Source organism: Lathamus discolor, chromosome 5 (genome assembly GCF_037157495.1).
Source record: "Lathamus discolor isolate bLatDis1 chromosome 5, bLatDis1.hap1, whole genome shotgun sequence".
NCBI classification, from domain to species: domain Eukaryota; kingdom Metazoa; phylum Chordata; class Aves; order Psittaciformes; family Psittacidae; genus Lathamus; species Lathamus discolor.
Genome location: NC_088888.1, coordinates 32249839 through 32270862, shown reverse-complemented (window position 1 = coordinate 32270862; position 21024 = coordinate 32249839). Strand labels below are relative to the sequence as shown.

General features: G+C 43.5%; 1 protein-coding gene across 3 annotated transcripts in view; it reads left to right on the top strand.

The window, feature by feature from the left end:
• Positions 1-21024, top strand: part of SLC35F3 (solute carrier family 35 member F3) — a 171239-nt gene that overhangs the window by 104435 nt on the left and 45780 nt on the right. Inside the window, exon 1 of one of the 3 annotated variants that reach the window (XM_065680257.1) lies at positions 7209-7429. The exons of the other annotated variants lie outside the window; for them this stretch is intronic. Within the exon in view, the coding sequence (XP_065536329.1) occupies positions 7354-7429 (76 nt within the window). The 5' untranslated portion in view covers positions 7209-7353. Of the gene's footprint in view, positions 1-7208; positions 7430-21024 lie in introns of those variants that run through there. 3 annotated transcript variants of the gene reach the window in all.

Here is a 21024-nt window from a genome sequence, read left to right as displayed (position 1 = left end):
AATGGGGTTTTATTTTGTTTATCTGTGTAACTTTGTAAGTGGATGTGGCATTCAGTTCATACTGCAAGCTTTTTAGTATTAGCACTGGGAGAAATTTGACAAAGGAAAGACATGACAAAGGAAAGGAAAAGAAAACAAAGAAAAAGGAACAGAAGAAATGCTGGCGTAAAAAATAAGAAGAAAGACAAAGTGCAGAGTATACAAGGGAGAACAGGAAAAATATAATTATTTAAAGTGTTTAAAATCACTCTTCCTGGTAAAAGGGCAACACAGGAATCAGTCTGGACCTGCTTGCTGGCTCTTAATGCATCTTTGGACAGGGAGCAATTTTCTTCCTGGCAAATATCTAGCAAGTTATTTCTGTAGGCTGGAGCCCTGTCCATTCCACAGGCCACTGAGAGTGCTTGCAATCCTACCTGATTCAGGCAGCTGACAGTAAAACTTAGATTTGACAGATGTCATGATTTTCATCCCAGAGCACAGAGTCCATAAAAGGGGTGACTTGAAATCCAAAATATATTTGCTCAGAAGTGTCTTTACTGTTATTTTCAGAAAGATCTTTGGATGTCCCTTTTTCATCTCTCTCTTTTTTTTTTTTTTTTTTTTTTTTTTTGCTCTGTTTCTGCCTGATACTACTTGGTAGGGCAGTGCAGAGGTCTGCAAGTATTCGGGTGAGAAGGAGGAAAAAAGGTATGATTCTGTCTTCAGTTCTCATGGTCTCTGCTTGTGTGTTTGAGGCCGGGAGTATATGCTTATTTGCCCAGTCAATTCTGAAAGAACCTGTTCTTTGAGCACAGAAGCTTGCCTCACAGATTCAACTTCTTTCTTTCTGATCCAGCATCTCAACAATAGTTTTTGTTTTAATCCTGTTTTTAGGTTTTATATTTTTTGATTTTGTTTTCATATGTCCCAACTTCAGATTTTTTCCACCTATTCTTTTACAATGCTAGAATTGTGAGCGGCTGACAAACATGATCTCCTGGCCTTTGCATCTTTACTAGAGAAGTCAGGTCCTCCCAAGCTGGGATGTTACAGCAGTAGAGGTTTCACACAGCAGACACACCGTTTCTGATGGTGGAAAACATGTACAACTGCATTTAAAAGCACCTCGTATCCGGTGCTTTACAAACAACTGGCCAGGAGTAGGCCGGTGGTGAAAAATGTAGAGGTTATGCCCAGTTAATTTTTATCTACTTCATGTATCCTAGATAATTAAAAGGTTAAGAAATAGTTGTTACTGAATGATTAATATGGATGGCATAACGATGTATTTCATATGATTTGGGGTCATTAAGGTGTTGTAGTTACACAGCGTGTGATATGCAAATATGCAAGGAAAAGCAACTGCCTGCTAAGTCCAAAAGGGTCATTACAAAAACTGCCAGGCTGTCAGGATATGAGACACTAGTTTCTCATCTTCAGTCACAACTGCATGGGGAACTGATAGCTTTTTGGGAATTGACATTTGAAATTACTAAAAAGTGACAAGAGACAGAAGGAAGGTTGGTAGAGTTGTCAGGAGCAGCTAGCAAAGGGCAGCTTCTGCCAGACAAAACTGTTGAGCCTTCTGAAGTTCCCAGGGAAGGACAAATTGCAGGAAGACAGTTTCTCCTGTGGTCCCACAACTAATATCAAGAAATGCGGCCTCACTGAACAATCAGAGTCACCACATCATGGGTTGTTCCTAAGCTACCTGGTCAAAAAGTGGGCAGTTCCCTTAAACTGCACCAGTAGAGAGGCAAAGGTGTAGGCAAAGGTCCACTGAAACTGCTACACGGGTACCATATAGCTATGACAAGAGACATGCAGACTTGTGCTGCATTTGTGGGCCATTCACCTCTAAACATCTTTTCTCAATCCACCGTTGGTTGTAGGAGACCCAGTGGCCTTCAGAAAATGAATAGTCTCGGTCATATTTCTCCTACATGTCCATTTTTGAGGAAGTATTGCCCTGGGCTAATACCAGTGCTCATTTCCCTTGTGTTACTGAAGACAATGAAGACTGAGTGGCTTTGGGATGCCCTTAATCCCCAGCAGTGTCAGACAGGTTCGAAGCAGTTTGGCAAACATCTGATTCCCTTGTAAATGTAAGGCTTCACACACAAAACCTCACAATTCCACTCCTGCCCATGAGCACTGAATTAATTTTTCTTTAAAATTCAAAGGAACAGAAAAACTGACAAAAAGTTTCCCTTCAAAAGCATGGTTAAGACATGAATGTTTCCTGTCAAAATCCTAAAGCATGAGTCTGAAAATTAAATTCATATAGTCCCGTGTCAAAATTTGAGACTTAAGCTAGCTTTATTACTAATATTTTGTGGAATTCAGCAGTATTATTTGAAACACAGCTGTTCTGTATGCACAAAACCACAAGAGCTTCTCAGAAAATATTGGAAACAGTTAATATTTTATTAGATTTGGAAATAAAATTGATCAGTGCTGTCTCTCCAGTAACACTTACTGCAGTTATAGACAGAAGGTTAAAAAAAACGTGAAGAAGGAATTCTCACCTGGACTTTGCATCCATGTCTAGGAACTGTTGGATATATGGTCACATATACAACCTGCAGCCTTTATGGATACCTCAGATTTGACTGTTATCTGTACCATCGCGTATGTGATCAAAATTGAAGATAAGACATTCAGGTGTAGCAGTCTCTGCTTGGTGCAGTCTGGCAAACACCCCTAGCCAGACAGGTTTTAATCCTCTTTCCTTCGTTGCTTTGTTCTGGTAATTCAAGACATGATACTGAAAGAAGCTGAACTGTTTTGGCATAGGAAGCTTTGGAAAGACATCATCATCCTTACAGCTCAGCTAATATTGCAGGGAAAGACTGTATGTAAATTTAACAAAATGTGAATTTCTTCTGAGTGGAGGTTGTGAATGTAGGAGGTGTGCAAACAGAACAGTGGTGGATGGTCACCAGACAGCACATCTAAATACAGATTTCAGAATGATTGCAAGACAGCAAACGTCACTTCCAAAATAGCTATTATTTGTGTTGGAAATGGGCTTCTGACATCTATGTTTGGGGTTTTTTTTCAATTGGGAAATAAAAGAAGATTAGCATATTTTTAGATGGTAGCCAAACAAAACTAATAACAGCATTCAAGTAGAACAAGCCCCTCACAAACAGACTAATAATTATTTGTGGAGGATATTCACCAAATTACTTAAACTAAAGGAAAGGATGATCTGTTTCTGACAGATTGTGGGCAGTGTTGGTTTCATGCATGTATTTGACTCCTGGCAGATGAATTCATTCTGGCGTGAGATGGAATCTATTAGGAAATTGGCTACACAAATAAAAGTCCACACTCCATTTCCTTTAGGGTTGCTAAGCACAACAATTACTGCCCTCAGTGGTGAGGCAAGCACTTAAATTAATAAATGTCCTATTAATAAGTATACTATCACAAAAAGTTCTGAACTGGAAAAATACCAACTGTGCACGTTACCAACTGGGCACGTGTTTCATAAACTAGCTATTAGGAAAAAAGTCAAAGGTTGTAGCACACATAACTGTGAGAATTTAGTTTTGTCTTGAATCTACTTTTTCTATGTCAATAAGAAATCTTTCAGAAAAGTGGTGATGATGCACGAGCTTAAAAGCAGTATTTTTCTGGATGTTTGCACACTTGTGTGTAGGTTTATGTGACTATAATTTCTTAATCTAAAATGAAGAAAGGTAACTGACCGTAACAAAACCAGTTCCATCAAATTACAGATTCTACAAATCCTTCAAACCAGGCAAATTCTAACTATCTCATCCTGGGTTTTCAATCTGACCTTGCCTTTTTCATGTGAAGCACCGTTGTTCTTGACTGGAAATGAAAGTCTGCTTTCTCCAGTTTTGAAGCCTCAAGAGTTTCCTATCTGCATCAGTAAACTGTCTGCAGCCCAGACATCCACCATCTTCTCCCCAGTTGCCACCTGAATACAGGAGTGGTGTTGTAAATTAAAGAGAAAAGCCATAAATTTTACTTGAAATTTTACCCTGAGCGCATCCTCAGGGTTACCTGAGTTTTACATTGCTTATACTGTAAGATGCTTATTGTAAATTCAACTAAACATAATCCAGCAGCAAATGTGTTAAGGCTTAGGAAGACGGGGAGGCTGTGGTGTGATGCAAGTTACAGAAAGTAACAAGCCTGCTGCCAAATGTAGCTCTCGCTGCAGAGCCCTTGGAACACAGTTCTCAGACACCCTAGTCTTCATTAAACAAACACAACTTCTTGTTATTGTGATACATGGCTGATATTTTTATGCACAGTGTAAGACAGGGGCCTAGTGTGGATCTCTGGTGTGAGTGTGTGTGCCTGTAAGGGCAGCAAGAGAAATCAGAGATAGATAAAATTTCTGGGATGAGGGTCGAGCAGAGCTATATCGAACAGGGTCAGCCCCAGGCAGCTATCCTTCACACACACACTGGGCAAAAGATTTCCAAAAGCCTGCAAGGAGTTGGATGTCCTATCCCCAATTTGAAACCAGTCTTAGTCGGATACTAAATGTTCTTGGTCCCTTGAAAGCTTCTTTGGGTTGACTACCTTGGACACTGAAGAGGCTTGAGTGATGTGGTTGTGCAAGGCATCATCATCATCATCATCATCATCATAGAAGAAAGGAGGACAGGAGGTTTGAAGGCTTAGATGACTCCTAGTTTTCTTGCAGCACCTATGGCAGAGGTGCACCAGTCTCTGCTCAGCAGTGCCCTTGGACACCACCTGATCTAGGCAAGCAGAGGCCCAGCCAACTGCTGGAGATACTGACATACAAGTCTTTGACATTTGGAGTTCTAGGCTTTAGCAAAACATTGCAGGCCTGGAACATGTTAACAGCTGCACAAATCCTGCAATATTAAACATATACAGAGTTAACATGCTATTAAAAACAAAAAGTCTTGTTTTCAGTGTAATTCTCTAGGTGAGCAACACCATCCGCCAAGTAAAATAACCTTGTTACTATGCATACATAATGTACTTACTTTCCTTTAAAATATGAGAGCACAAACCTTGCAGAAAGGAAAGAGCATAAGTACCCAGCAACGAAGACTTTTTGATAAATATCCTTTAGATTTTTATGAATGTCCCATCGATAGCAAGATACAGCCAGTAGAGAAGGCTGATAGCCTTGCCCTGCACAGCCATGTACCTGTAGGAAAAGTAGGTGGAATTTGAATGTAAAATGCTGATTTAGTAGTTTCCTGCTTACCTAGCAGAGGCTCCAATGATCCTGGAAGGCAAGCTCAGAGCAGAAGCTGGTCAGGGTTATCCATATTCTGATGTTACTGGTCATCTGAATGTGAGGGAGTCACTTAAAATCTGTGCTTGTATTTTAGTCACCAGTGAGCCTTATGTTTCCTTACAGAGGCAGTGCAAAATGAATTAAAATTTTATAACATGCTTTGAAATCCTCAGATAAAAGGTGCTGCAACATTGCAAAATATTTCATGGACAGGACCATCCAAGGTGAGATCTGCCTCCTTTTTATGTAACTTCTTTCAAAGATCAGAAACTACTCCAAGGTGAAACAGTGCAATGAAACAAGATGAACCCACAGTTTCCTACATGCTTATGATCTGTAACATCACAGGAAGCTGAATGAATCAGATACTTCCACTCAGAAGGCCTGGAAATGAAAGCCAGGGTTTTTTCATTTGACCAAGCCAAGCTTTTGTGGTCTTTGCACTGAGCACATGAATATACTCTCCAGAAAGATCACTTTGAGAGGAGCCTAATGATTTTTATTGTAAAGCTCATCCCAAAGGCTGACACAGAAGAGGCATAGAAAATGCAAACCACCCCTGAGCTTCGTCAGACCACTGATCAAGAGGTGAGACCTGTGCAGACTAACAGTTCACACTTGACCCCCCACCCCAAGGAAGCTCACCTCTCAAATACAAAGAGCTGTCCTGCTGGCACAAGTAAGGTGGTATTTTCCCACGGTTTGCTAAATGGTCTGTCGGGGCTGCTTTTCGGTAGCTAGTACTTGTAAAATTAACAAGTACTTTGGAATGTTTGTGGAGTATTGATGGCCGCCCAGTCTTGTTTGCAAAGTCCACTCTTTTAATTTAACCAAGTCTTAAGAAATGTTGAGTATTTGCTTCTTTGTCTGCTGATGCATCTTGTATTGGAACCTGGTAAAGGCACTGAGTATTTTCATATCTGTGGAAGAAATCATGAGGAGTAAAGTGCGCTGAGCTCACCATGCTCAGCAGCTTTGCTTGTAGTGGTACAGTCTTTCTTACACGTTTCATATTCATTCGGATGTGTTCTCTCCTGGATCCACTTGCGTTAGGTCTTGTTAGTTAATAGCAGTTAGACTTCTGCACATTGACAGAAGAGTAAATATGCCACGCATTGTTGGTGTGTCATGACTGGGGGTCCTAAAATTGTTGCTGAAAAAAAAGCACTATAAAAAGTTGCTACAAACGAGTGGCATCCAGAAATGCTGCATTTTATTTAACTTGTGTGTAGGTATGGAGGTACTTTGTTTCATGCCTCAAAAAGAAGTTGGTAATCTGTGTTAAGAAAGCTATAGAATATGCTACTGCAAGTATTGGGGTATTGTGGATAAATCAATGGTGTATCCTCATCTTGACTGCTGTGTCTAATTTTGGCCTCCCTCTTAAAAAGCACACAGCAGGAACAGAAAAGCTGCAGAAAGGATGAGAGAAATTATTAACAGCACGTATGAAAAACGACTCATAATAGTGACTAGATTTGAAGGAAAATAGAGGAGGGATAACACGGGCAAGTAAGAAATTGGTTTGGAAAGTGTCAACTACCCTTTCCCTAAGACAGTAAGAAGGGTACTAGGCAGACCGCGAAAAGCCAGCAGAAACCACCGGGGCCGTGAGCCCGGCTCGCTCTGGGAATCCCTGGCGCACCGGCGGCGGCAGGAGCGGTGGCCGCAGCCGCATTACGGGCCGGGCTCTCTGCCCGCTCTGCCTGAGCGGCGGTGCCCGGGAAGCGCAGCCCCGGAGCCAGACACGCCGCGAGCTGACGCTCCGAGGCTGGACCGCGGGGCAGCAGCCGACCGGAGCGGGGCGGGGGGGAACTTCCGCAGCGCGACCCTCACCGCGGCGTCCGGGCGCCATCTCCGCCTCGACCCGGGGGAGTGAGGGGGGCGGCCCCGGGAGCCCTGGGGGCGGTCGGGGGGGGGTTGTGCCGGTGACGTCGGGTTTGCAGCAGCCCCGAGCGGCAGCGGGCGGGCGAGCCCGCCGCCCGGTGCTGCGGCAGAGGGCGGCGGAGCCGGGAGCCGTACCGGGGGAGCTCCGCCGAGGAGGGCTCCGGCAGCGCCAGGATGTAGGCGCGGGGCGGCGGGGAGCTGCCGCCGGTGACGGGCTCGCCATGAAGAAGCACTCGGCCAGGGTGGCCCCCCTCAGCGCTTGCAACAGCCCCGTCCTCACCCTCACCAAAGTGGAAGGTAAACGACGGCGCTGGGAGCGAGACGGGGAGACCGGGTACCGCGATGGGGGATGATGCTCCGGGGAGACCGCGTACAGCGACGGGGTGATGCCCAGCTGCGGGGGAGCTGCTCGAGCCTAGGGTCCCCGCCGCCCGCCCAAGGGTAGCGCAGGTCCCCCGCAGCCGGGCATCACCGGCATCCATCCGTGTCCCCCGCCGCTCGCTGCTCCGTCTCTTTCCTCCCCCATGCTCCAGAGTCAGAGCTCCTCTCCTGGAGCTCCCCTCGGGGCCCCAGAGCATCGCCCGAGCCCCTGGACAAGTACGTGCCAGGCGGGACCCTTCGGGAAGGAGGGAGGATGCTAGACAGATTTACCCTCCCCAGTGGGAACACAGTCCCATGTCCCAACCATCTCTCCTGATCTCTAATCCAGGTGCGTGGTAGCAATGGGGCTGGGGAATGTAATCAAAAGAATCATAGAACCGAAGAGGTTGGAAAAGATCTTTAAGATCATCAAGTCCAACCTTTAGCCCAGGACTGCCAAGTCCACCACTAAACTGTATCATGGAGGGACATTAGGAGCCCAGCAGTAGTGAGGGGTTGGCAGACCTTCAGGGATCATTGGAAACTTTCAGGGATCATGGCTGGGTACTTTGAAAAGGGCAGTGATGTGCTCATGAGGGTTTTCTAGAGAGTTCTGAAGCTCTGGGTGTAGCTGGTGGTGAGGTCTGGGGTGAGGAGCTGCTATCTGAGGTAGAAACCTATAGGTCATGCCCTAAAAGAGGCGGAACAGGTGAGGTGGATGGGGTGATGTGTAGGCATTAGGGTGCAGGTCAGGAAGAGGAGCCCATCTGAGGAGTGGATAGGGACGACAGTTCCTGAAGGAAGGGCAAAGAGGAAGCCACTGATTTGAGGGATCCACTGTGGAATGTGGTAGTTGGTTGAGAGAATGGGGTTGATGAGAGGAAAAATATTGCCTGAGAGGAATGCAGGGAGGAGAGGGAGAAAGGGATGAGCAAGATGAGGCAAAGAGGAAGAATGACTCAAAAAAGGAAGTTATTGAACAGTAAGAGGTAAAGTACAAACTTGAGACTCCATAGAAAGCTCAAGAAGGAGAAAAAAAATAATATTGAAAACTGAGGAACAAAGAAAGGAAAAGAAGAAATGCCAGCAATAGCTCTGTGGAGGAGAAAGTGAGAACATGCAGAAATGCCTGAGAGGGGGAAAGGAACTGAAATCGGCAAGGAAAAGTGGAAAATCAGGAGTACCTGCAGGTTGTTATTTCAGTTTATGGAGAACACAGCTGTTGCATTCCCCCAACATAAAAAGCACCTGCCATAGAGATAGGCAAAGGGATCTCAGTTTTCTGACCAGAAGAAGAACAAGGCCTGATCTTCATTGCACTATAATTAGAATTTAAAAAAAGCCCTTGGTTTTAGCCTTGTGCATAGTAGAGGGTTTCTCTCAAGGTTTGCATTGGAGGCTCCTCTGTGTACGGAACATGTCTCCCTTCCTTTTGATGCACTGCACATGCTTTATGAATCATAAATAATAATAACCCACCAGGTCCCAGCTTTGAAATGTGGGTCATCTCATTCCTCTTCTAACGGTTCAAATACAGTTTATTACCTACCTTTTATAGAAACAAAACGAGTGCAATCTTTCCCTATGCCATAAAATTGAATCCTTTCAAGCATTTCCATGTCAGCTCTGCATACCAGCCCTCAGACACCCTATTGCCACTCACCAGGGACTTTGTTGACATAGTTGGACTTTTCCTTCTTTACTTGGGACTCTTTTTTCCTTTAGCATCAGTGGCAAAATCTAAATTGCCTTGATGGTGTATGATGGGGCCCAGAGGTTGTACAGAGGCAGATGAGAGTTTCCTTTGCTGTCTGCTTCCTTTTAATGAAACAGACTGGCTTTGTTTGAGAGCTTCTTTTTCCACATCGACAACATTTCCTTTCAGACTAATATTGACTAATTTTGACAGCTGCTGTTTAGAGCCATATGAAAAAGCCAAGTGTAGTTACAGGCAAAAATAAAGTGAGGCAGTGGGCACACTGTGCACTGCTCGCTTCCGGCAGTCTGACTGCCAGACCTCTGGTAAAGATTTGCTTTCCTAAACTTCTCTGGTAGCCTAAGTGCCCTGCAAAGGCATAGCCAGTGCTGCAAGTACAAGGCAACAAAAACTTTCTTCTGCTTCGCAGTTATGATTATTTTCTCGCCTATCAGCCATCATTAAAACATTTCAAGGATCTCTGGCAGAACCACTAGGAGTATGTTTCACTCTGGGATAGCTAGCCAAGAGGAGCCTTTCATTGATATGCATTGCTGTAAAGCCTTCCAGCAGTCATTCTATTTTCCTGTTGGTGCAGTAGCTTCTTTGCTTTAAAAGGGAGATAAGGACTTTGTGAGTCTTCACAAGCGTGACTGTCATTTCGAATTACTTCAGAGATTGAATCATCAGTATGCTCTGAGCCTGCTGTACCAGCACTTCCCAAGACGAATGTATCTACATGCACCACCTGGGCGGGCAGTAACCATACCATGTGTTTTGTATGCCTGGCACCATTGCGCACTCTTTGTATTTTGAGAAATGTAGGCTCGGTGCCTGATTCGTGCTTGTTCATCTTTCTGTTGTTATTTTTCCCACCAGTTTCTGTCCATACTGGAGGGGCATTCCTCTCAGACCAGCCAGTTGACTGGTTTCACCCTGTTTGCACACGAAAACACAGTGTACTTTGAAGGCTGACTTCCCTTTGTTAGGAAAGTAAATATTTCACTTCCTGCTCTGCATCTTCCAGGGACAGGTAGCATCAGCTTTCATGAGGAGCTGTGGGACAATCACCTTGCCAGAGAAAAAACAGCTTTCACTTAATTAGCCCATACTTAGAGCTACTTATTCCCAGGTTTCTAGCACCTAGGAAATGGTATTTCAGCCTCCCAATACAGCACATTTCCTCTGCACTGTTCTCTTGGGAAGAGTGACTGGTGATGTACAAAGTCGCTCATAATGCAAATAATAACCTCTCTACTTTCAATTATTACACACTAATGTCTAAACTGAATTGCTGTGGAACCAGATTCAGCCACGTGCTCAGCTGGAGTAACCTTGTCTGCATTGCTGGAGTTGCAGGGAAATATACAAGTACAAATGAGAAATGAGTTTGGCCTTTTAACATATTTGCATGCCTGCAGGGGAGTCATCACAAGCGTATCAACACTGTAATCACTTTAACAAAAAATCCTCTTTAGTTCAGCAAGCGCGAACTAAAGATCCCAAGCACAGCAAAAACTTTCATGAGTGGCAGTCTGATTCCTTAGGAGATGCAGTTTTTATTATCCTCATTTTGCAGATGGAGCAGCCAAGAAACTGCAGAATGAAGCAACTTGCCTAAAACGAGGCAGCACGTCATTTCACTGAGCAGGCAAGAGAAGACTGACAGTAGATAGGAATGGACCCCCAAACTTCCCACACATGTTTTCATGGCCACGGGAGGGCTCTGCCATGAATGGATGCAATATAGCGGGGACAAGACTTCTTTTCTTGAGATCAGTGATTTCAGCTTCCTACTAAAACTTCCTTTTTGGGAGATAAGCTCAAGTGCTGCATAAATATATCTGTATAAATACTGTGTAACTGTTAGCAGTGTTCTGCTAGTGGCATTGAAAGATACTTGTTTATACTTTGAGCACTTGGGCAGACAGTGTGAAAAATCACATCTGTCAGCATCTGTAGAAGCAAGAATTGTGCCCACTGGTCTTTTTTGTACAACAGCTGTACATGATAGAAATATGCACTACTTGTATGTTCTGGAAAGCAGAAGTAGCTGGAGAGCAGGAGAGGACTGTGGCTCAGCCAGGGCATTTGGTTTGTGTGTGCTTCCCCACTGAAGTGGCTTCATGAGGAATGCATGCTGACTTCTGTGCAGAGTAATAACTTGCAAAATGCTCACTTTTGTTCAGTCTTCAGTGTGAGCATTCACTATTAGTGCAAAGCATCAAACGCACCTGGTGCTTGCTCCGTAGTTGTGGCAGCAGCTTTTGCTGATTCCTGACCAGAGCTGTGATGGGGTGAATGACCTAGGGGTGAAAGTAATGCTAACAAGTTTGCATGCAGCTACAGGAATGAACAGGAGTGTAAATTTACTGTGTGTCTGCTTCTCCATGATACCACCAGCATGAGCTGTGATATGACAGGGTGAAGTCAATATGACTTACTCCTCTGACAGAAAAACAGTGCACTCTTCCATGTTTACTGCTGGTACTGAGTGTTCAGTGCATATAGGCCGTAATTACACTCTGGCTTTGCCACAGGGCAGCTTTTGCCCAGATTTCCTATTCCTTGCAGTATTTTCAGTTAACACACCAGCATATCTGAGCAGATGTCCAAGCTCCTGTTCCAAAGGCGTGAGGAGTTTCTTGTTGCATAACACCTGGCTCCCTTCCCAAATGGCACCATGCTTTCTTAAGCTTTAAACAGCCTCAAAATGAGCCACTCTTAGCTGTGCTAGGCTTACCCACTGGGGATTCCCACCAGCTCCTCTTTGATCATATCCCACCAGTTATTTCAAATACTGTCTTGCCTGTGCAAACTCATAAGCTATAGTTTGGAGGTGACTCATTACTTCTGCATTGTGTGTCCCCTCCCCAAATGATACAAAAATAAAATGAGACTATTTTAATGTTACTAAATAAATGCCAGAGCAGGAGCTTTTATGTATCACAAAGCTGGAAGATAAATTATTAAAGATGTATCCAAGGTTCCTTACTTTAGTGTCTGAAAAGAGCCAACATGTACATGCTATGGACAAACAATAGTTTCATTTACAATGACAGAACTTACAGATAACAGCAACCTTGGATCGTCTTCTCAGACTTTCTGTAGATCGCAGGCCATTATGCTTAACCCACTTGCCCCTAGATGAAGCAAGGTGCATTTTCTAGTCATCATTAATCAATATAGGCATTTGCTTTCCAAAAATCAGAAGGTTACTAATCCATCTATTTAATTACAGATTTCTCCCATGAGAAGCTGGAACAAGACATAGTAAAAAATAAGTATTAGATCACCACAATGAGTCATTTGTTGTCTCCTATTTTAATTTTATAATTCTCATTAAAGAAATCTTGTCTCTCTTTCCCAATGGCTGACATTTGTAAACAACAGGATTTGTAGCACAGGAACAGTTCAGCATAAAAGGCAGAGTTCAAACAAGGTTAGTAGTTCAACATAAAAGTCTATGGCAGCTCAACACGTATTCCCCAGGAATCTCACAGTTATAAGCCTCATATACAGCATTATTTATGTTGTAGCTTTCCTAGCACATTTTACTCAGCACAGCACATTCACTTACATACTAAGCAGCTCCCTCCACTTGGCTGGAGTACCACTGCCAGCCTTTAGTCTACAGCCCAGTTAATCTTTGTTAATTATAAACCATGAGATGCCACTGCAGACCTGGAGAACATTCCACAGAAGCAGGGATTTGTCCAATAAAAAAGTAGATTTACTTTATAATCTTCACTGAGTTTTGCTGACAGCCACTACAGAATAAGATCAAAGGCAACAGGAGCCAAGGTGTTTTTAGCGGTGCAGAGATGGCTTGCTTTTACACAGGGCTGCCCACCAACTGTGTAGCTACTGTGTACTGGAGAAGCCAGCTACCTTCTCCGATGTTAACTGCCCAGTTCCAGGAACCTAGCTCCACTCTACCTGAGCATAATGCAGGACATAATAACCTGACATGGAAATTTTGTGAGTCCTACTCAAGGCATGGATTTTTCCATAGGATCTAGCACCCTTTGGTGACTTTTCTTGAGGTAATAGGTACACATTTTACTTAGTAGCATTATTTCTGGCCAAAACCTCCTCAAATGAAAAAAAAAGTGAGCCCTACAAGCCTTGTAATTCAGTCATGGAGAATACAGAATTGAAGAAGTACGATCTAGAGATGCCCTTTTCCACAGTCTCCTCAAGTTCCCTCGTGCAAGCCTCAGAAGGATGATATTGTATTTATGGCTGACAAAGGCACGAATCCCTCTTCTACAGTGATTGAACAAGTCAAGAATAGTGGGTTACAAAAACCTGTCTCACTGAAAAGAGGAAAAGGCAACTATCAGAGAGAATACAGAAACTAGGGTTTTGGGTTTTTTTGCATTGGAAAGGAATATGCATGAGTCTCAAGGCAGAAAATCAACTCTATCCCAACCAAAATCAGGATAGTAACGTATTTTTGCTAGGAATTATACTGAGTGCATTTGTGCCACCATGGGTCCAGCCAAACCTAGGTTTGCTACCAAAGGAGACCCCGCTTTTGCTAAACTTTCTGGTGAGAGGTGAAGAGCATCCTCTTCTTTCTTCTGGTAGATCTTTGAGCAACAGAATGGAGGGAGCTTGTCTGGATTACATGTGCGTTACTCCAACCACTGTGAGCACGCTCAAGTCCATGTCAAGTCTATGCTAATATCTGGTTATTTGTTGACAGAGAGCAGATGCTCCAACAATCTTGTTCTGAATGCAGGACCTAAAAAAACATTGTGTTTGAAGTTCAATAGCAGGTTACTTCTTTAGCTTCAAAGAGATCAGTTGGAGTTAGAATTCAGTATGCAAGAAACCAATGGGTTATAGCAAAATCTTCTATCTAAAATTGTGTTTACTTGGAAGCCAAGCAGCTCTGAATTTTGAAAAGCTCCATAAGGGAGAAAGAACATCATCTTGGTTTTGATAAAATGCAGCCAGCATAGCCTCCACAGTTAGCATAAATTCACTTACCTCTTAATATAAATACCTGAACATATGTACTGATATAAATGTGCTATTTATATAAGTAGTTGGATCCCCTTAGAGATAAAACGATTACTCAAGAAAGACACGAGGCACTCAAATGCCTGGCTAATTAATACAGTAGTTTCCCTCAGAGAATTCAGTCTGTTTTTTTCACCAGAACAGGCGATCATCTCTCAGACCTTTGTTCAGAGTGAAATTTGCACAGACTCTGATCAAAATTTGCCCAGAATACTGTTCTGGTCGTGAGTTATTTCTGTTCTGACGGAAGTTCTGCTTCCATAGAGAAGCTGGTCTCCTCACACTAAATGGCAAAACTTCCAGTGACATTGCCAGGCAACTCATTGTAAGCTTCAGACCAACTTTTGTTCAAGAAGGGAATAATGAGAAAAAAAATAATCTTTTTCTATGCTACCAAGAATATGTACCTCATAATCAGGATTATTCCTTACATGCTTTTACAGTTGTTACTTTCCAGCACCACAATGCTGATAATGTAATAAGCACCCAATATCTTCCATTTTCACTCTGGATTCCAGTCATGAATTCTGATTAATAATAAAAAGGACGGTATTTAGGGGAGCTCCCCACCCCACAAAATTCAAAGCTGGAATATCATAATTTAATGAGGTCCATTCAAATGCAGCAGTTTTAATGGAATTTCTAAGCAGTTGCCTCTGAAGATAAATTAAGTGGATTAAAGTCCAAAGTGCTGTGGTATGGAGTTGATAATTTTTCAGCTCACTATCGCTAGCAGGAATTAGAACAGATATTCTGCAGGAAGCCTCACTGGAGTATTTGGCAGAGGAAGGAATGTATGTGTATGCTAAGGAGGAGAATTTAGCATATCTTCAGCAAATATGTGAGATTATTTAATTCCAACTATTAATAAGCTTAGGTATAATATTTGGCGCAGGATAAAACAGGAATTAATATATAACTATTAGTGATAGAAAACACTGTATCTGTGGTTAATAGTTTAGGATTTGGGTGTACCTGTTACAAGAAATTTATGCCTGTTTGGTAGGAGTTAAGCTATATGGATGATCTGGTGATGTCAGTGATATGAGACAGATTTCCACAGACAAGAGGATAGGAGAATCAACTTGCTTGCTGGTGAGCCAGTAGACCTATTTTCTAACCTGCAGAAATTAGAGTGAGATGAGCAGGCAAGTTTGAAAATCCTGCGTAGATACACTTTATTTTGTATAATTAGTTAATTTGTATTATGAATTCCAATGGCAAAAGCAGGTAGGAACTCAGAATGCATTTGTCTCATTTTGAATCTGCCTTCATGCAGTTTTCCTCATTTCTAGATACATATATCCCTTACTCTGTAGCCTTGAGCAAATTCAGACCTTCTGACCTAATAGGTTAATATCCTGGGTTTGTTCTCTAAAATAACCTCTACTGTGGATTTTAAAACTATCTGCTGTATTGATTTATTCTTCATTTAGTCATTCCATTCCATGATCAAATTAAGTAAAATTATTTTTATCTGTTACTGTAAAAGCAAAGTATTTAAAGAAAGTACTTTAAAACTTTTACAGTTTCCCAAATAGCGTCTAAAAATCCATATATGTGATGCCATTTTGACCAAATATTCTCATTTAAACTGATTTAATAAAGGTTTATGGGGTTTTGTCATTTTTCCATTACGATACATTAATTGGTATTCATTGAAAAGTGTAAGACTGGTCTCTTAGACCTTCAGCGCTGACCATGGTTGGAAGGTGGGGGAAATGTGTGCAAACCCAAAGCCATTGTGACACTAAGTGTTGCAGTGTCACCCACCAGCCACCCATGGGGATGTAGGGAAAAAACTTTGTTTTCTGCTTTGTTCCTAGTAATTTTTGGCAGCTATTTTGGGGTTTCTTGACTGCTCCTGAACACTGAGTTGCCCTTTATGTGGAGTAGCCTGTGAAGGGCTCAGGATCCCTGATGGCAATGTCCAGAGCCCATTGCTGGGTATGCAGCATATGGGTTATTTACTCCCACCTGCACCTCTTGATCGGCAGGTACACTTCTGCATCTGCTGGTGTATGACCCAGTCACGTCGCCTGCCATCCTCGCAGCTGGCCCTTGCTGACCTGCCCAGCTTCAGGTCATTGGGAAACTCTCACCTCACAGCTTGCCCCCTGCTTAGGTCACCTGTGGCTATTGTGAAAAGCGCAGGTCCCACAGCAGACCTCTGCAGAGCCTCAGCTACTTCCTACATTACTGTATTTACTCCTCACTGGTTTCGTGTCTTCTACTGGGCCTTTCCAGCACCTCCCCCGGGTGCTTGTTTTTTGTAAGACATTTATAGTGCGATTTTTGTCAGAAGCCTCTTAAAAACCTATGAGGGGAAACTGCATCTCCTTTGTAAGTGTGCCTGTCGGCCCCCATCAGAGGACACTGGTGAGGCTGCAGGTTAAATCATTTAGTTTGCCCAACACGTAACGCCAAGTAGAGACCTGTGGTTTATTCTGTGATAAGATCCCTGTTCCTCGCTGTGGCTCACTCTCTCTAGCACTTACTACTCTGTTTCAGAGTTGAGCTGGCAGCTAAGTGGCTGAACTCTTTTCCTTCAAAAAGTGTAGGTGGAGTGTGTGATCCTCGTCAGTAGCTCAGAACATGGAGCAGCCTTCCACCCTCTGTGCTAAAAGGAGCAGGAATCCCATCTACCCAGAAGGGCGCCCTAATCCAGTGATTCTGTAATACCAGGGGAACCCAGATATTAGCAAAGCAGATCTGCTCGCAATAGCAAACATCCTTATTTATTGGGAAAGCAGGAAGCGAGAAAGTCATTTGCCCAGAAGATGAAAAGTGAGGGTCTAGGCCTTGTTCCAATGACTACCTCAAATACAGTATGGAAATATTTCTTAGAGCTTACTCTTAAAATGAGAGATGGAAGCTCTCAAACATGTCTGAATCCTGACAGGGTCTGGGTATGACAGAGACACAAACCTGCTTAGGAGTCGTGGTGCTTAGGCATGCCCAGGAACAGATTCTTTGGCATCTGAGGAGCTCTAGTGGGACTGGGAGGAGGATACAGCTGGTGCAAGCAGGTAAAGCTAATTTGGAGAAAATGGCCCTTGGTGCGGAAGTTAGGCTGTGTGTGCTGCCATTACTGATTTGTGCAGCAGAGAGGAAGGCCTTTGGAAAGGTTGATACGTGAAGGTAACTGGCTTCTGAAATAAAATACTAACAGTTCCTTAAAGCCAGTTATCAGGGTGACCTATGAAAGGAGATGTCGTCATTTGCAATGGCATGAGAAAGCTGCATTAGTTACTAGGTGATCTGCCAGGTGACAGATGAGTCCCTAACTGGCCTGGGCCACGTGTCTGAATAAATACCCACATTTCAGATTTAGACAACTACAGTGGCAATCAGAGATGTAAATCACTTTGTGGATTTGGCATTTCATCTTCACAGGATGATTCCTAAGCTGTTTTTTAACAGCTTAGCTCAAAAATCCTGGACAGCTAAATAATGCATAGCTAGTGTGGCAGACAGGAATGGGATAAAAAACACTTTGAGGAGCTTGGAAGTCTGCCAATGAGGCAAATAGGATTTTGTGTCCAGAAAACCACCACCCGACGTCATCGTGTGTGTTCTTAGGTATGTTTGTATGTAACTAGTAAGTTGTTGTGTTGGAACTGTCACCCACCGACCCATGTGGCAATTGTTGGGTGAACAGGAAGTCACACAGCATTAAAGGTTGTGAGAATATACCTTGGGTGGTGCTCCAGCTCTGATCCCCCTGCATGTCATTGGTGTCTAGAGCTCTAAACACACCAGTGGTCAGGTGCTGTGTTACAGGGCTTGTCTCAGCTCCTTCTCCCCTGTTTATGATAAGCATATATTTTTGCGCGCTTTACAAGCTTGTTCTGTGCAGTGCCCAAGCAGCCACAAAACATCTGAGAGGCTGGCAAAATGGAAATGCCTTGAGGATGGCTCATTTGTATTTGTCAGAGAGAGCTGTGAGGATTCTTCCTTTTGCCAGAATTTTTTCCAGAAGCCCCATTTAAAATGCTGCTTAAGGATATGCTTACATTGAAGCATAGAATGGGGAAGCCGGTGGAGGTGTGCATTATCATTAGGCACACGTTTCAGTCCCTACTAGGGAGGACCTTAGTCTGTGAGGGTCGCTTTCTTACTCTGAAGGGTTGGCGAGGACACCCAGCACTTTTGTGATACAACTTTCACTCATTTGCTGACTAGCTGGCATCAGCTAAAGCCGCTCACTGGTGACAGCTAAATATGTTTGTGTGTCATGGCCCAGCGCTGAGCCCACTAGTGCTGCCTGCAGTGGCTATACTCCATGTTCCTCACAGAACAGAGGTGGAGAGGTGGGATTTGTCTCGCCCAGCTTCAGACACCTACACTAGAGACACCTACTTCTGAGCATGTCGCCCCAGACTGTTTATAAGAGCTGGTGGAGAGAAACAAGCACTTGGTGAGGGTGATTCATCTGGCTTGCTTTAATCATCTACTTTAGGAGGAGATAAATCATGCTATGCAAATGTCTTTTTGCTGTCTCCTAACTATGCAGAAAGTGTAAATCACTGTCTCAGATACACAAGTCTGCACAGTAGAAGTCTCAAACTGAGAAGATGAATGCCACCCTTGGTTTTTATCAGTATCACATTTTAACATCTACAGTGAGGCATAGTGTGGTGCTGCGGTAAGTCTTTAGCTGGCTATCTGTGCACAGGAGTCTCAAACCTTATAGTGCTTTCGAAGTGGTCTGGACAGGTTGTTTAAAGGTGTTACCTCTGCTAGGGTGGATTTTCTCTAACACAGTGTAAGCACCTATAGTTGGTGAGAAAGGGCACATCATCTAAGGCATCTGCCTTATGTGGGGTGTCTAGTAACTTCCAGTGCCTGTTTTAATCCATGGCCTCATCTGTGAGCGTGGACTAAGTAGCTCAGGTATAGATGTCCCTACCACAATTATCTGAAGTCAGCTGAGAGGGGTCTTACCCATAATGGAGAAACAGAAAGACAGCTGTCTCCCAGTGTTAGGGATCCCCATGGGTAACAGCATTACCAGTAACACTAGAGGTGATGATCTCTTCCCTTTGCTTCTGAACGCCATGGCAGAGAGGTTGGGCTGAAAGGGAGGGAGGAGGACTGGTTCCAGTTGGAATTTATGAAACAGGAAAAGGCATGAATAAAAGGAAAAATGAAAAGCCAAAATTAGTAAAAGCAAGATAGGCAATTTTCCTCTATCTCAGCATCTTGATTTGTTCTTTTTGGGGGATACAGTAGCATACAGAGCAGTCTGCTGCAAGGAGCAATGGAAGAAAACCAGTAAAAGTCTGGAGAAGAGTGTCCAGAAATAAAATTCTTCAATGTCCTGTCATCCATTCTGACAGGACATTTTGCCATCTTTAATTTCGTATGGATTCTGTTGCCAGCTGACCATGGTGGAATGTTAGAAAGAGAGTGAAGAGCTTTTCATCCATGTGTGGGTTTGATGTCACCACATCTGGGACCTAAACTATGGTTTAGGTGAGGAAAATGTCCCCATTGGGACACAGGGACTGGGCAGAGAAAGCTGCAGCTCTGAGTATTATACATGCCAGCTGGCAGGCAAGTCCCCATCACAGTAAATGAGATATGAGACCACATGGGTGTATAACATCTGTAGCATCTACCTGTTCCAAAGACAGCCTGGCTTTTTGGGGAAGATTGTGTCCCAGATATCCTTCAGGACAGTACCACTTGAAAAGGCTGTGCCCATTTGGCATCCAGGCCTCAAGCAGCACAGGAAATGATATGGGCACGACACAGTTTCACTGACAGATACCACAGACACTGGCACATGCTTTAAGCCTCAGCTTGTAACTGTGTATTACCAGGATAGTGGTATTACCACAAAATATGGGACCCATCATCATGAAACCCATCATACCTGGCATAAGTTTTTACTTCATCCAGCATGTGAAAGCATCCAAAGAATGAGCATCCCTAAAAATTTAACCCTTGAGCTGCAAGATCACTTTAGATGTGATACATGCAATGTTGTCTTTTGATGAAAGCTCATGTTTCTGTTGGCGCATTTAACACAAAATTAAATATACCTGGACTTGTAATTTTGCCTATGGAGCTGAGAAAGCATCAGTAAAGTTCAGCTTTATTTCATAGGGAGTAATTGACATGGAGTAGAGTTAAAAGGCGGTGATTCCCTTGCGAGTTATCCACATGAACTGCTGACTCATGCATATGTGCACAGTAAAAGGGGGAGCAGAGCAGGCATCATCTTCAGCCTTGGTGGGGATAAGATCTTCACCACAGTGTGTGTTGTGGGGTGTCCATCAAGCACTGCATTATTTTATGTAGAGTGTCTGGTGCATCAGATGGTATAGTCATGATTTCCCCCCTTTCCTCCCCCTACTAGGCCACAGGGACGCAATGATCAAATCTGATCTTAGAAAACACAGCTTCAATATTGTGATTCAGAGCACCTACTCATCTTCAGGTATCATACACCCTAGTGGCTTAAGGCATGCTCACTAATCTTAACTATCTTTAGCAGGAGGGGTTTAAATCCCGATTTCCTGCTTCCTGGGGGAATAACTGCAGAGAAGAAAGGTACAGCAAGTACCCTGCTAGCTGTCTCCTACAAGGAGGAACATATTTGCCTACTTCTCCAGGTAGTTTCAAAAATGTAAACTGTGAGTGGAGGAAGGCTGTTCTCTGCACTGACACAGTGGCACAAACCCCTCCTAAGTTCTTGCTTGGCACTCTGGCTGCCTGAGTTTGGGTTTTCTGTTCATAGAAATACCCCTGGTCTGTGGGAAGGATGCTGGAGTTTGTTAGGGTGTGTGAAGAGTTT